This window comes from Lactuca sativa, chromosome 3 (assembly GCF_002870075.4).
Source record: "Lactuca sativa cultivar Salinas chromosome 3, Lsat_Salinas_v11, whole genome shotgun sequence".
Classification (NCBI taxonomy): domain Eukaryota; kingdom Viridiplantae; phylum Streptophyta; class Magnoliopsida; order Asterales; family Asteraceae; genus Lactuca; species Lactuca sativa.
Window position 1 is genome coordinate 42,076,252 of NC_056625.2, and position 12,347 is coordinate 42,088,598.

The window sequence follows — 12,347 nt, forward strand, 5'->3', positions numbered from 1 at the left end:
CATTGGTGCCTTCAACCCATAGAACAATGAGGAGACTCACCTCGAATGCAGAAGCTCACTAAAAGAAATCATTAGCTATTGCCCTGACGACTTCCCAAGCTATCAATACCAAAATATCACCCAAATAACGAATAGGTTTCAAACTATGATCCATAATCCATACTTTGGGTAAAATGACCATTTTATCCCTAGTCCAACTTGAACCAAAACCGAGGCCCAAACCAATAACCAAAAAGCCTAAAACTACCATATTCATAAAAGCCCACCAATAGCCCAATTTTCCAAATTGGGACCATCCCCCATACGGGCATTATCCAAAAGCCCAATAATTCCTTGGTCAATAGCAAATTTTAGAAAGCCAAAAGACACCACAAGGCTCAAGCCCATTAGGCCCATAAAAGGCCTAAATCCATTGGTCATACAAGGCCCAACAAGGAAATCTCATAACCTAGTCCAAGAAGTTGTCTAACTCCAAAAGCAATTCCTCGGTCCAGAAGTCTAACTTTAAAGGCGCAAGATCTAAATCCAAGGCCCAAAGATGATAAACAAGCCCAAAATGGCACTGGGCCATTTACGTTAGGCCTACACACCGGTACGCTGAGCGTACTCCCGAAGTCTACAGTACGCGGGGCGTACCCTCTATTTCTCTAAAACTTATTTCATGACTTAATCCGTTAAGTCCTTCCATAAAAAACTAAAGAATAGCTTCCAACTAAGCTCTTAATGCATAAAGCCGACACCTTTATGCATTTACATGACTCGATGGGAACCAATAACCATTCTAATCCATTAAAACCTAACAAGAACATGTATGGACCATATCTAAGCATCAAGCAAGCACTTTTATGAACTTATGACCACATAACTGCTAAGAGTAACAACTCAAAGCTCCTGGAGTGGTGTCCAACCACTAGATCTCACCCATGAGGTCAAAAAGGGACCAAAACCCACATAATCTTAGATCTCAACTTCTAATGAGCAAGGTTAGGACTTTTTACCTTTAATGAGCTGAAAATGGAGCCAAAGTCGAGATCCACAAGCCTTCCTCTTGATTCACCACCTTGCACAAAGCTTCCACTTATGGATATTCACTAAAACCCACCAAAGATGCACATAAAAAGGCTCACAACACTCTAGGTTGAGGCTACAACTCGAGATTAGGGTTTATGAAAATGGAGGATGAAAGGGAGGCTCACACCTGGGACTTAAGGTGTTTAAATAGTGAGCCAACCCTAAAATTTAGGGTGTTGGATATTGCATAGTATGCTGGGCATAATGCTCAACCTCCCGCATCCACTTTCCCAACACTATTTTAGGCGTACCCCAGCTTACGCTGGGCGTACTTACGTTCATGCAACCTTTGCATGCATGGGACCGGAATGCAAACTTATTCCACCAAGGGCTAAATCTACCAATAACTTCAAAATACCATAACTCCCTCATCCTAGGTCCGTTTCCAACGAACCTTATATCCACGAAAAGGTGGCGAGAATCTCTACGCTTCTAACGACACACCCAAGCCTTAAAACCTCCCGAACAAAACTCAAAATCCATAAAAGACCGAACACCAATTTACGATTATACCCTTGACCTCTGAAGACAACACCGAACACTTGGATCACTCATACTATGACACCCACATCTGAAATGGACCAAATCATTCCCTTCCCGAGGCCCTAAGCCTTATAAAAATTGAAGATTGGGCCGCAGCCCTGAATAAAGAAGCAAGTTTGAAACCGAGTGTTACAGTACATAAGGCTTGGTGCGAAGATATGAAGGACCATTCGAGGTGATCGAAAGAGTGGGAAAGTTTCGTACCGACTTGAACTCCCACCCAAGTTGAATATTCATCCGGTTTTCCATGTCAGCATGTTCAAGTCGTATCACGAAGACTTAGAAGATCCCAAACGAGGAATATTGAAGCGTGCACCAACATTATTCGTTATGTCTTTCGACCACGAGATTGAGGATATACTTTCAGAACAAACTATACGAAAGCAGGGAGTGCCGAGCTTCAAAGACTACTTAATCAAGTATAGGAATTTACCCGATAACGTGGCGAGTTGGGAGTCCAAAGACTTACTATGACAATCTCAAGACGAGATCAAAAGACACCAGTATGCAAGCGTGAAGAAAACGTCACGAAAATAGGTGGGGGAGAATGTAACGGCCCGCTTGATTTAGATATTTTTTCTAATTATTTTGCCTCTAGATTAGTCTTTTCTAGAAAGATTCTAGAAGATATCTTGAAACTCCATAGAAGGCTCATGAAGAGATATCTTCTAGAAATATTCTAGAAGATGTCCCTTAGTTCCTAGTAGTTCTTGACTCTTGTATATATATGACTCTTCCATTTCATTTTTCCTCATCTTGTAATTGAGTTGAGTTCTCTAGAGCAATAAAGTGCTTTCGAGTGTTGAGTCACTTTCTTCCTTTCCTTGTTCTTGTGTTGGTGTTTCGAGCTAGGCTGACTTAATTTAAGAACTAAGCGTCGCACAGTGAGCTTGAAGAGTCAAGAATGTGACAATAGGCATTCCAAAATGTGTTGAATGGGTTGGGTCGAATCCACATAGTCCAAGATGGTCTCAGGAACGGCTCATTCAGGATAAGATGGTTATTTTGGGGAAAAAAAAAAATCAAATTTGTTATTTTTTATAATGACTAATATAAAAGTGGTTAGTTTACTTAATTTTCCGAATTTCAAAAGTATTGTACCATATGTAAACAAATCAATTTTTTTTAAACGGGAGGATTATATAATTTTCTTAATTTTTTTATTCAAAACCCAAGATTTTTCGGTAGTATTATCCGTTTATCATCATATTTAATCTACTCTAAGTATATATTTTTTTTCACATTTAACACTCTCATTTATTTTGCTAAATGTCATTTTATATTTATTTAAATTTTTTTTCACATGTCATTTTATGGTTTGTTTTTTATTTTATTAAATTTCACATAATATTTAAATGTCATCTTTATAATAAAGTAATTTTTTTAATTTCTAAATTTCTAAACTAAAGCTCAATTATTTTCTTTATTTAATTATTTAAATTTAAAAGAGAAACCAACATTTTAATTTCAGTATTCCAATATTTATTTTTTATTTTTTTATAAACTCAAACTTCTAATGTATATTTAATTTTCTTTAAATAAACCGATATGTAACTATTGTATATATCCGTAAAAAGAATCTTTATTTTTTTACTATTACTGTTGATGGGATTGACGAGCCTTACGTCGTGTAGAGAAATGAGTTTTGAAAGTTGAAGACTTTCTTTCTTATTTCTCTTTCTCCACCGCATCTTCATCTCACTCAACCAAACATCAAGCTGAAGTAAAGCATAAATCAGATTACAAATTCAGAAAAAAAAAACGAGTTCAAACAAGATTGCAGGAAAGGATTTGAAGGTACAACAAACAAAATCTCACAAGACCCATAATAACATTTGGTAATTTTTCACCCATCATTCTAGTTTGTTGACGCCTTATTTCTGATGTTTAATTATGTTTCTGTATAGCTATTTCCTCCATTTGTGTTATCAGTTTGTTTGTTGGTTTTCATTTGTTTTCATTCGGTGATTAAGGTGGATCGATCGCCATTATGTGGTCATACGGATGTGGATTTGATGCGAGTGTGTTCTGTTTTAATTACATTGCATGTATAGTTTAACCCTTTTGAGCTGAAATGAAGTTCATCTGTTTTGCTCTTAGTTTCTTATTCATTACTCTGATTTAATTTCATATTCCCGATGTAAATGCAGATTTCAAATGGTTTTGCTAAATTTTTGTAATTATCGAGGTAACTGCTCAAAAATTAAACTTACTTTACCATAACGAACTTTTTCTCCCCCTTTCCAATTTAGTTTTGGCTTTATTTTCCCATCGCTTGCCGTTTTATAAAGATCCATACGCTCAAATTGGCAAAGATAATCCCTTCTTTCCGATGCATATCAAGTGTTTGCATATTTGCTTGAAAGAAATGTATACCTAATGTCCTAATCTATTTTCCGATTCTTATGCTTGTGATAGTGATTGGAATTTTGTTTTTGTAGATGCATTGTGATTTCTAACAATACCCCCCACAAAGGGCAATTTGACAGAATCTTAAAATCATGGTTCTGGGGTTGAGGTCTAAGCACAGAAAAGATGGATCAATTCAAGTAAACTATCTTGTTCATGTACAAGAGATTAAGCCTTGGTCTTCACCAGTACAATTTCTTGATCCAAGTCAATGTCTATCACTAGTATGGGAAAATGGTGATCAAATGTCTGGTTATCTTTCCCCCACTCTTATAGATTCCAAAATCGAGTTCAATCAATCTTTCATACTTCCATTAACCTTACGTAGAGATAAAAGGGATCGCGATAAGTTTCAAAAGAATTGTCTGGAGTTCCACTTGTATGAGCCTCGAAAAGATAAGCCAAATAAAGATCAACTTTTAGGGTCAGCTATAGTTAACCTTGGTGATTATGGGATCATTGAAAACATTTTGAGTGTTAGTGTCCCAATCAGCTCTAAAAAGAGTTCTAAATCTGTAGCACAACCGGTTTTGTTTCTTAATATACAATCAAATGACAAAGATGAGACTAATTCATCAAGTAAAAGTAGCTTATCAAAGCAATCATCAATGGAGAAGTATGGGCAAGAGTCTGCTTCAGAAGTAACAAATGATGGTGAACTTGGAATCGCTTCTTTCACAGACGATGATGACGATGATGATGATGCTGATGATGATTCTAAACATTCATCATACAAAAATGACAAGGTACCCTTGTGCACTATATATGTTTTTTCTTCCATTTATATGCTTGATATGGTATCTTTATCAAACTGAAGTTGTTGCACTATTGCCAGTTCCATAAGTAACCGAGGTTGGAATGCAGGATTCCATGGAGGGCACGAAACAAGGTAATGGAAAGCACCCTGTTCTTCCCTTGGGAATGGAATCAACTTCAAAGCATCCTGAAAGGAGTATGACTTCAGTTAGAAAAGAACCTGCTTCTCCATTTCTTCAATCATCTTTTTCAACCATGGGTTCTCAAAATAAGACAGGAGAGCCCAAGACTCGCATGAGAATCTTGGAACCTAAAAATGGAAGCCATGGAGTTCAAGAAGATAAAGAAGGCAATCCACCTCCTGTTATTACCAATTCTGTTAGTAAAGTTGCATCTTTGCATGAACAAAGTGGAAACTCTGAAGCTACTAAAGAAGATATGAGTGAACCAGAAAGTGGACAGGGTGAAGAGAAAAAGCAATTCTCAGAAGACAATCTTGTTGGCAAGTTTTTAGCTTCAAGAAAGCAAGATAAGTTAAGAAGCAACACTCTTGTGTCTAGTAGAAAACAACCTGGAGGACAAGGACAAGTACAAGGGCAGGGAAGTAATAAACTGAAGCATTTGAAGTCTGTTCAGATACCGAAATCTGGTGGGATTTCTGGAAATGGAATTCCTCCTGCTAGCCCAAATAGAGATAAAGATAAAGGTGTAAAGAGTGAGTTGAGTGGAGTTTCAAAAAGTGAAGAAAGGTCAAGAATAGAGATGCTTGAAGAAGAACTTAGGGAAACTGCAGCTATTGAGGCTGGACTTTATTCCATAGTGGCTGAACACGGGAGTTCCACTAACAAAGTACATGCTCCTGCTAGACGTCTCTCTAGATTCTATTTACATTCTTGCAAACAAAATTTACAAGAAAGAAGAGTAAATGCAGCTAAAGCTATTGTCTCTGGACTAGTTTTGGTTTCCAAATCATGTGGAAATGATGTTCCAAGGTTCGTGTTAATGGGAGTTCCACTACAAACATCTAACCAACTTTTTTTTTTTTTTTTTTTTTTTAAAAAAAAAAAAGATAAAATTTTCAAGATTTGGTGTGCTTCATTCTGCAGGTTAACTTTCTGGTTGTCAAATTCAGTTATGTTGAGGGGGATTGTCTCCCAGAGTGTTGGAGATTCTCACTCCAAAAACAAACATGGCTCAATGAAAGTACCCGATAACTGGCGGGACCCACAAACATTCATTGTTGCATTAGAAAAGGTTGAAGCTTGGATGTTTTCAAGAATCGTTGAGTCTGTTTGGTGGCAGGTTGAATTCACCCCAAAATTAGTTCTTGAGTGTTTTATGTGATGTATTATGTTATATGTATAGCTCTTTTGGTTGACTTTGGTTTGACTTGACTTGACTATCTGCAGACTTTGACTCCACATATGCAAGCATCCTCCACAAAAATGATGGGTTTGAATTCAAAGAAAACATCTGGAAGTAAAAACGGTTTGGGTAATCAACAAGGGAACTTATCTGTTGAGCTATGGAAGAAAGCTTTCAAAGATGCTTGTGAAAGACTATGTCCTACAAGAGCTGGAGGCCATGAATGCGGTTGCTTACCCATTTTGCCAAGATTGGTATGATCTACTTACTTTCAAACAGGGGTAAAATCGTAATTTTTCACATTTCCAATTTTGGTTTGGTTTTAGGTGATGGAGCAGTTGGTGGGTAGACTAGATGTTGCAATGTTTAATGCAATTCTTCGTGAATCAGAAGAAGATATGCCTACAGATCCGTTATCTGACCCCATTGGTGACTTGCGGGTCCTACCTATTCCTGCTGGAAGATCAAGCTTTGGAGCTGGTGCTCAATTGAAAAATACAGTGAGTGTAGTCCGTTTGACCTTGAAAGTCAAAGTTTAGACCTAACTATGAATGGTGTTTATCTATGTTACTAGATTGGGACATGGTCTAGATGGCTAACAGATCTGTTTGGTATTGAGGATAACGACTCTCATGAAGCAGAAAGTGATGATGTTGTTGATAACAAATTTGATACGAATTTTAAGGCTTTTCGATTACTTCATGCATTGAGTGACCTCATGATGCTTCCTTTCGAAATGCTTGGAGATAAGTCCATAAGGAAGGAGGTAATTAAATTCATTTGATTTAATTATTTACTAAATTTTTATCCTAATGTCTTATAGATTTTTTTTTTTTTTTAAAAAGGTTTGCCCGACATTTTCTACTCCATTGATCAGAAGGGTTGTTTGCAGTTTTGTGCCAGATGAGTTTTCTCCAAACCCAATTCCCAATTCCCTTATTGAGGTCCTTGATGCAGAGGTTGGTAATAATAATATATGCATTATTACGAATTTGCCCTTGTTCATTTCCTCAAATATTTTTTAAACAGATACAGGATGAGGAAATCGAGGCTTTTGATGGGTCCCACTCCCAGATACACTTCCCATGCATTGCAGCTTCATCAACTTATACACCACCTCCATCACATTCACTTTCTGGTGTAATCAACATGGAAGGAACCCAATCTTTAAGGAGAAGCTCATCATCAGTGTCAGTGCTGAAGAAATCATACACAAGTGATGATGAGCTTGATGAGCTTGACTCACCTTTGACCTCAATCATTACAGACAGTTCTAGGGTTTCCTCAAGTTCCAAAGGACTTCAGTGGGTCCCCAAGGGTGGAAGGAGTATTGCCAGATATCAGCTCCTTCGTGAAGTATGGAAAGATGGTGAATAGATTGTGTTGTGACATTTTTTCTTTTAAAGAGTTTAGTTAAGGATACTGCTTTGATCTTGTTTTTTTTTGGTTATATAGCATGAGAGATGTTTGTATCAGAATAAGTTTTCTTGCATTTCTTTTGAAATACAATCCTTATTACCACTAGAAACTCTTCTTTGGTTGTGTCACTACGTGCTTGTTCATATTAGATTTTAACATAAAAAAACTGGCAAAACTTTGATTTTTCGGTTAATGGGTTTTGGGTTTTAACCCATTTTCCATAAATGTAAACAACCTATCAAAGTAACTCATATTCTTTTCCAACCATTTAAAACAATCAAAAACACCAAAGATCAACTAAATTGTTCATGGAAATATCGTAAATTTCACATTTTTTTTTTGTTGAAGGATTGGAGCCAAATTGGAATTGAGTTTTATTTAATGTTGTGCAAAATGGTAAATTAGGGATGCATGATTCTAACATTACATTTAAGATGTACGTAACCATTTAGGCTCATTTTTACCACTGACATCATGACAATAATATAGAAGACAAGAAATGCACTTGTACCAAATATCTTACATTTCAAAAGTCATTTTTAACTTAGGAACAACTTGTAGTATGATTGAAAAATTACAAGTTCAGAAGCAAACTTTAAACCTGTTATTTTGAGTCATGACTTAAACGAATGGCATATATGGAAAAAGAATTGGGAAATTAATTCGGGGGCTTCAAGAAGAGAGAAGTTATAATCGACATTCTCAAAAACTTCAATAGTTCCAATTAATCACCCTCATATCAGTTTCCCTTCCCTGAGTAATACATTTCTCATGGTTGATTATGTTGCAAAAAAGAAGGACAAATAAGGAATGACATATTATCACTTGGTGCTTATTAACGACCAAAATAAGGAATGTGGCAACAAGCAAAAGGGAAGACAACGAGTCTAAACAGTGACAATCCTAGGGAAGAAGAGAAGAACATAAAACAGTTAAAACTGTGAAGATTTCAGTTAAGGGCAAAATCCTCCATGTTTTTATTTTCAATTTTGATGATTTTAAAATATAAAAAATTATTATTAAATATTAAAAACTATTAAAAAAAATAGATTTGGGCAAATCCGATATTTTAAAAGGTTAAGAAGGGCAAACATGATATTTAAAGTTTAACTTGGGAAAATACGATATTTAGACGTTTAATAAGGATATATATAAAATTCCCCTTAAAGTTGAAACCATCGAAGTAAAATAGAAATAGTACATTACAACCAAAAGTCCAAAATATGAAAACACCATTAAAACTCCAAACACCAATTTTCAATCCTCATCTATGTGAATCTCTTCAAGACTTCCCAGTTCATCTACAAAGCGAAAAAAAATTAGTATTGAGTTATTAATTTATAATTATGTAAAAACACTTACCAAGTTCTATTCCTGCGATTTTCTCTCCCATTTCTTCCACATATCTAGTTGTCAATCAGGGTGGAACGTATCCAATCCTCAGTGCAAATCAAAGCTTTCGTGATCATGTTTGTAAGGGAATTTTCAGTTGCATCAATCACCCTCTTGTCAACACTAAGTTTCCACTAACTTAAAATCATTTTTTACATGCCATTTGATAAATAAACCTCAGCCTCTGTTTTATTAAACCCCCTTGCCCACGTTGTGAAATCATCTTACAAATCAACTCCATGCCCACTATCAAAATAACTAGGTGTCTTTGCATTAGATAATATACCCTTTGTCTTTTCACATAGTTGTTCTTTTTCACATATAGTTGTTTACATGCTTTTATGTTCATTTTAAGGCCAAATTTCATAAAAATCACTTCAATAAATTTCTTTTCTAGTTTAACCACTTAGATTTTGTTTTTGTTTTTCAAAAAAATGATGGTTTTTTTTCCAAAAATTGGAGGATTATTTTTCTAGTTAAAGATTGGTTTTATAATAATAATAAAAAAAATTAAAGTTTTAAATTTTTAATGGTTAAATCATTAACCAAAAAAAATCTCATAAGTGGTTTAACCGAATAAATTCTTAAACTATAGTGAACTTTATAGAATTCAAAGTTTTAAGTAGTGTTTTTTTTTTTTAAAAAAAAAACAAACTCTCAGAGGTTTAAACAAAAAAAAAAATCGATATTTAAACCGAAAAAATAGTTAAAAGTACAAAATTTGTTTATGGAAATTGGCCGCATTTTAATGCATTTAGGCAACTTTGAACTTGTTAGAGTCGTTTTCTTGACAAATAGTATTTATCCATTTGTTTCGGTGTAAAACTTTCAATAAGAATCAATAAATTAAAATCCATATTTGATATGTTTCCACAACAATTAGCTGGCTTTCTAATATAGGCAATAATCAAAATTAGTACCAGTGACAATAAATTTGAACATGACTAAGCGTCCAAATCAACAATGAAATCGGTAAAATATATGTTATATAAAAAAAATGGTCAAATCATCACTAAATTTTAATTTGTGACTTATTCATTAATTATGATAAAATAATAGAACTTTAATGGAACTAGGTAAATAATAAAACCGGTAAACCGAGAAAGATGAGTCAAATGGTCATTTTTACCGGTAATTTATATTTTTTTGTAAACAAATTTTAGTTTGTGACTTTTTTTATAAATTAAGGTAAAATATAAGATTTTTCTAAAGATTTTTCTTTTCTTGAAAAATGATATTTATCCCATATGTTTCATGTAAAATATTTCAATATGGATCAATAAATTACAATCTCACATTGATCTATTTCCATAACAATTAGTTGGATTTCTAATATAAACAATAACCAAAATTAGTAGTAGTGACAATAGATTTGAACATGAGTGGGCCTGAAGTTAAATCAATAAATTAAAACTCAAATTTACCTCTACAGTAACACATTTGACCAAAAACAAAAAACTAAGTAGTAAAAATGGTGATCAAGAAGCAGATCTTTATAAAACTCGACTTCGTTTATAATTAATTGTTATATCGAAGAGTACAGATACATTGCCACATAGCAAGCTGTAATGCCTGAAAAAAAAACTAAAAAGCGCCCACCGTGGGGCTCGAACCCACGACCACAAGGTTAAGAGCCTTGCGCTCTACCAACTGAGCTAGACGGGCTACTTGACTACAAACCCAAATCATATTATAAGTTTAATCGAAGTCCTGACCTAAAGGCATCCACCAATCAAGTTGTTTTTAAAAAGTAACCACTAAAATAACACGATGGACAGTTAACCGCTAACTATTAAAGTCAACTCTGACCACTAAATAAATGCTAATGGTCCAGTTACCCTTAAAGGTAAATATTACCTTTTACTCTTTTACCTTGGGAAGAAAACCCAAATAAATTCATCCTTTTCTTTCTAATCTCAAAATTACCATCAATTATTATAAGGCTCTTATGCGACAACTATTTTTATACAGTATGTGATAAATTACATTACATTAACATATGATTTTCCATTACATGTACATAAATCTATATTTTATATGTATGGAAAAAATAAGAATTCAAATTTACAAGAGTTGGATATATATATATATATATATATATATATATATATATATATATATATATATATATATATATATATATATAATGGACAAATTTGATATAGTGACAAAATGTAGGTATGCATATTGATATGAGGTTTTCTGTGTTATATCCTATATCTCTGGAGTGAGTACTTTAAAAAGTGATATCTTTTTTTTTCTTGTGATTATTAAAGCAGAATAATTATTTTAAAAATGATGTATAGTCAATTGAGATGGATGCATAGTTACAGTTACTTTTAAGTTTGACCGGACAAGAAAATAGTACGGCATAACCGTATAAGGATAAACATGGTCCCACTCCCACCTCCTTATACAAATATAACATTTGTCATATAAATAAATAAACATTGTCATATCTGTAAGTCTTGATTAATTATCAAAAATCTATAAACTATAGCCAGTAAGAATATGTAAATAAATTAATTTCATCATTTTACATATATAATACACCTTTCTTTAACTTCATTACTATTGTAATACTATTAAATATAGTTATCAAGATATACAAAAATGAATCAATGGTAGTTTTTGATAATTAATTAGTTAATTAGCAACGACAATGTAAATACAATTGTTGAGAAGCGCTAGCTAGCTTTGACATAAACTTTAGCAAATGTTTTAGTTGTATATATACAATGAAACAAGCATCCATAAATAAGAAAATTTAACAACTTAACACATGATATAATATATTTCAGTCATGACAAATGAAAGCTACATTGGTTTCATATATTATAAAGATATAAAAATTATACATAGAAAAACAATTTACTACCTATTATGTAAGGGATTAGGACCTGTAGGTACAACTCTCTCTTCATTATTGAACTTGAAGAACTTCATCAGGTTTCCAATTACTGGGGTACTGCTGCTGCTGCTGCTGATGACAAGTGATGATGATTTTCCTATCAGCTTCTTTCTGGTAGCTCGTGCATATGAAATTGTACCCAATAGTACAACTATGAGTAACACCAACATCATCATCTTCCTCCTCATTGAGAGAGAGAGAGAGAGAGAGAGAGAGAGAGAGAGAGAGATTTGAATGGGGTATGGAGTGGAAGGACAGAAGGTGGTGTGGTTGTATACATCACAGACAATTCAACTACATTTACTAAGGGTACCTGAATGTTAAGGATTCCATTAACTCTTCCTGATACATCAACATCTCTCTCTCTCTCTCTCTCTCTCTCTCTCTCTCTCTCTCTCGCTATGTATGTATGTGTGTGTATGTGTCTGTGTATATCTCTCAGTGTAAGAGCAGAAAGGCTTTTTATGGTCATACCAAAGTG

General features: G+C 34.1%; 1 protein-coding gene and 1 non-coding gene across 6 annotated transcripts; one reads left to right on the top strand and one right to left on the bottom strand.

Moving 5' to 3' along the window:
• Positions 1–3,239: 3,239 nt before the first annotated feature.
• LOC111881511 (uncharacterized) lies at positions 3,240–7,672 on the top strand. 5 transcript variants are annotated; one of them, XM_023877899.3, is made up of 10 exons: positions 3,240–3,452; positions 3,765–3,802; positions 4,056–4,769; positions 4,888–5,771; positions 5,886–6,081; positions 6,189–6,398; positions 6,471–6,644; positions 6,719–6,910; positions 6,990–7,103; positions 7,174–7,672. In XM_023877899.3, the coding sequence occupies exons 3-10, from the start codon at positions 4,116–4,118 to the stop codon at positions 7,519–7,521; spliced, it is 2,772 nt and encodes a 923-aa protein (XP_023733667.1). In that variant the 5' UTR covers positions 3,240–3,452; positions 3,765–3,802; positions 4,056–4,115; the 3' UTR covers positions 7,522–7,672. The 5 variants fall into 5 exon arrangements, with proteins under 5 accessions (XP_023733667.1, XP_042756017.1, XP_023733666.1 ...); XM_042900083.2 differs by having other exon boundaries at positions 3,240–3,411; XM_023877898.3 differs by lacking the exon at positions 3,765–3,802.
• Positions 7,673–10,547: 2,875 nt separating this feature from the next.
• On the bottom strand, positions 10,548–10,620 carry TRNAK-CUU (transfer RNA lysine (anticodon CUU)). Its single transcript has one exon. It is a non-coding gene; the product is annotated as a tRNA-Lys (tRNA).
• Positions 10,621–12,347: the final 1,727 nt, after the last annotated feature.

Excerpts from the sequence above, each read along its gene's own strand:
- LOC111881511 (XM_023877899.3), top strand. The coding sequence starts at position 4,116 with ATGGTTCTGGGGTTGAGGTCTAAGCACAGAAAAGATGGATCAATTCAA. Across the intron at positions 4,770-4,887 it reads CATCATACAAAAATGACAAG|GATTCCATGGAGGGCACGAA; the intron begins GTACCCTTGTGC and ends GTTGGAATGCAG. Across the intron at positions 6,399-6,470 it reads TACCCATTTTGCCAAGATTG|GTGATGGAGCAGTTGGTGGG; the intron begins GTATGATCTACT and ends GTTTGGTTTTAG.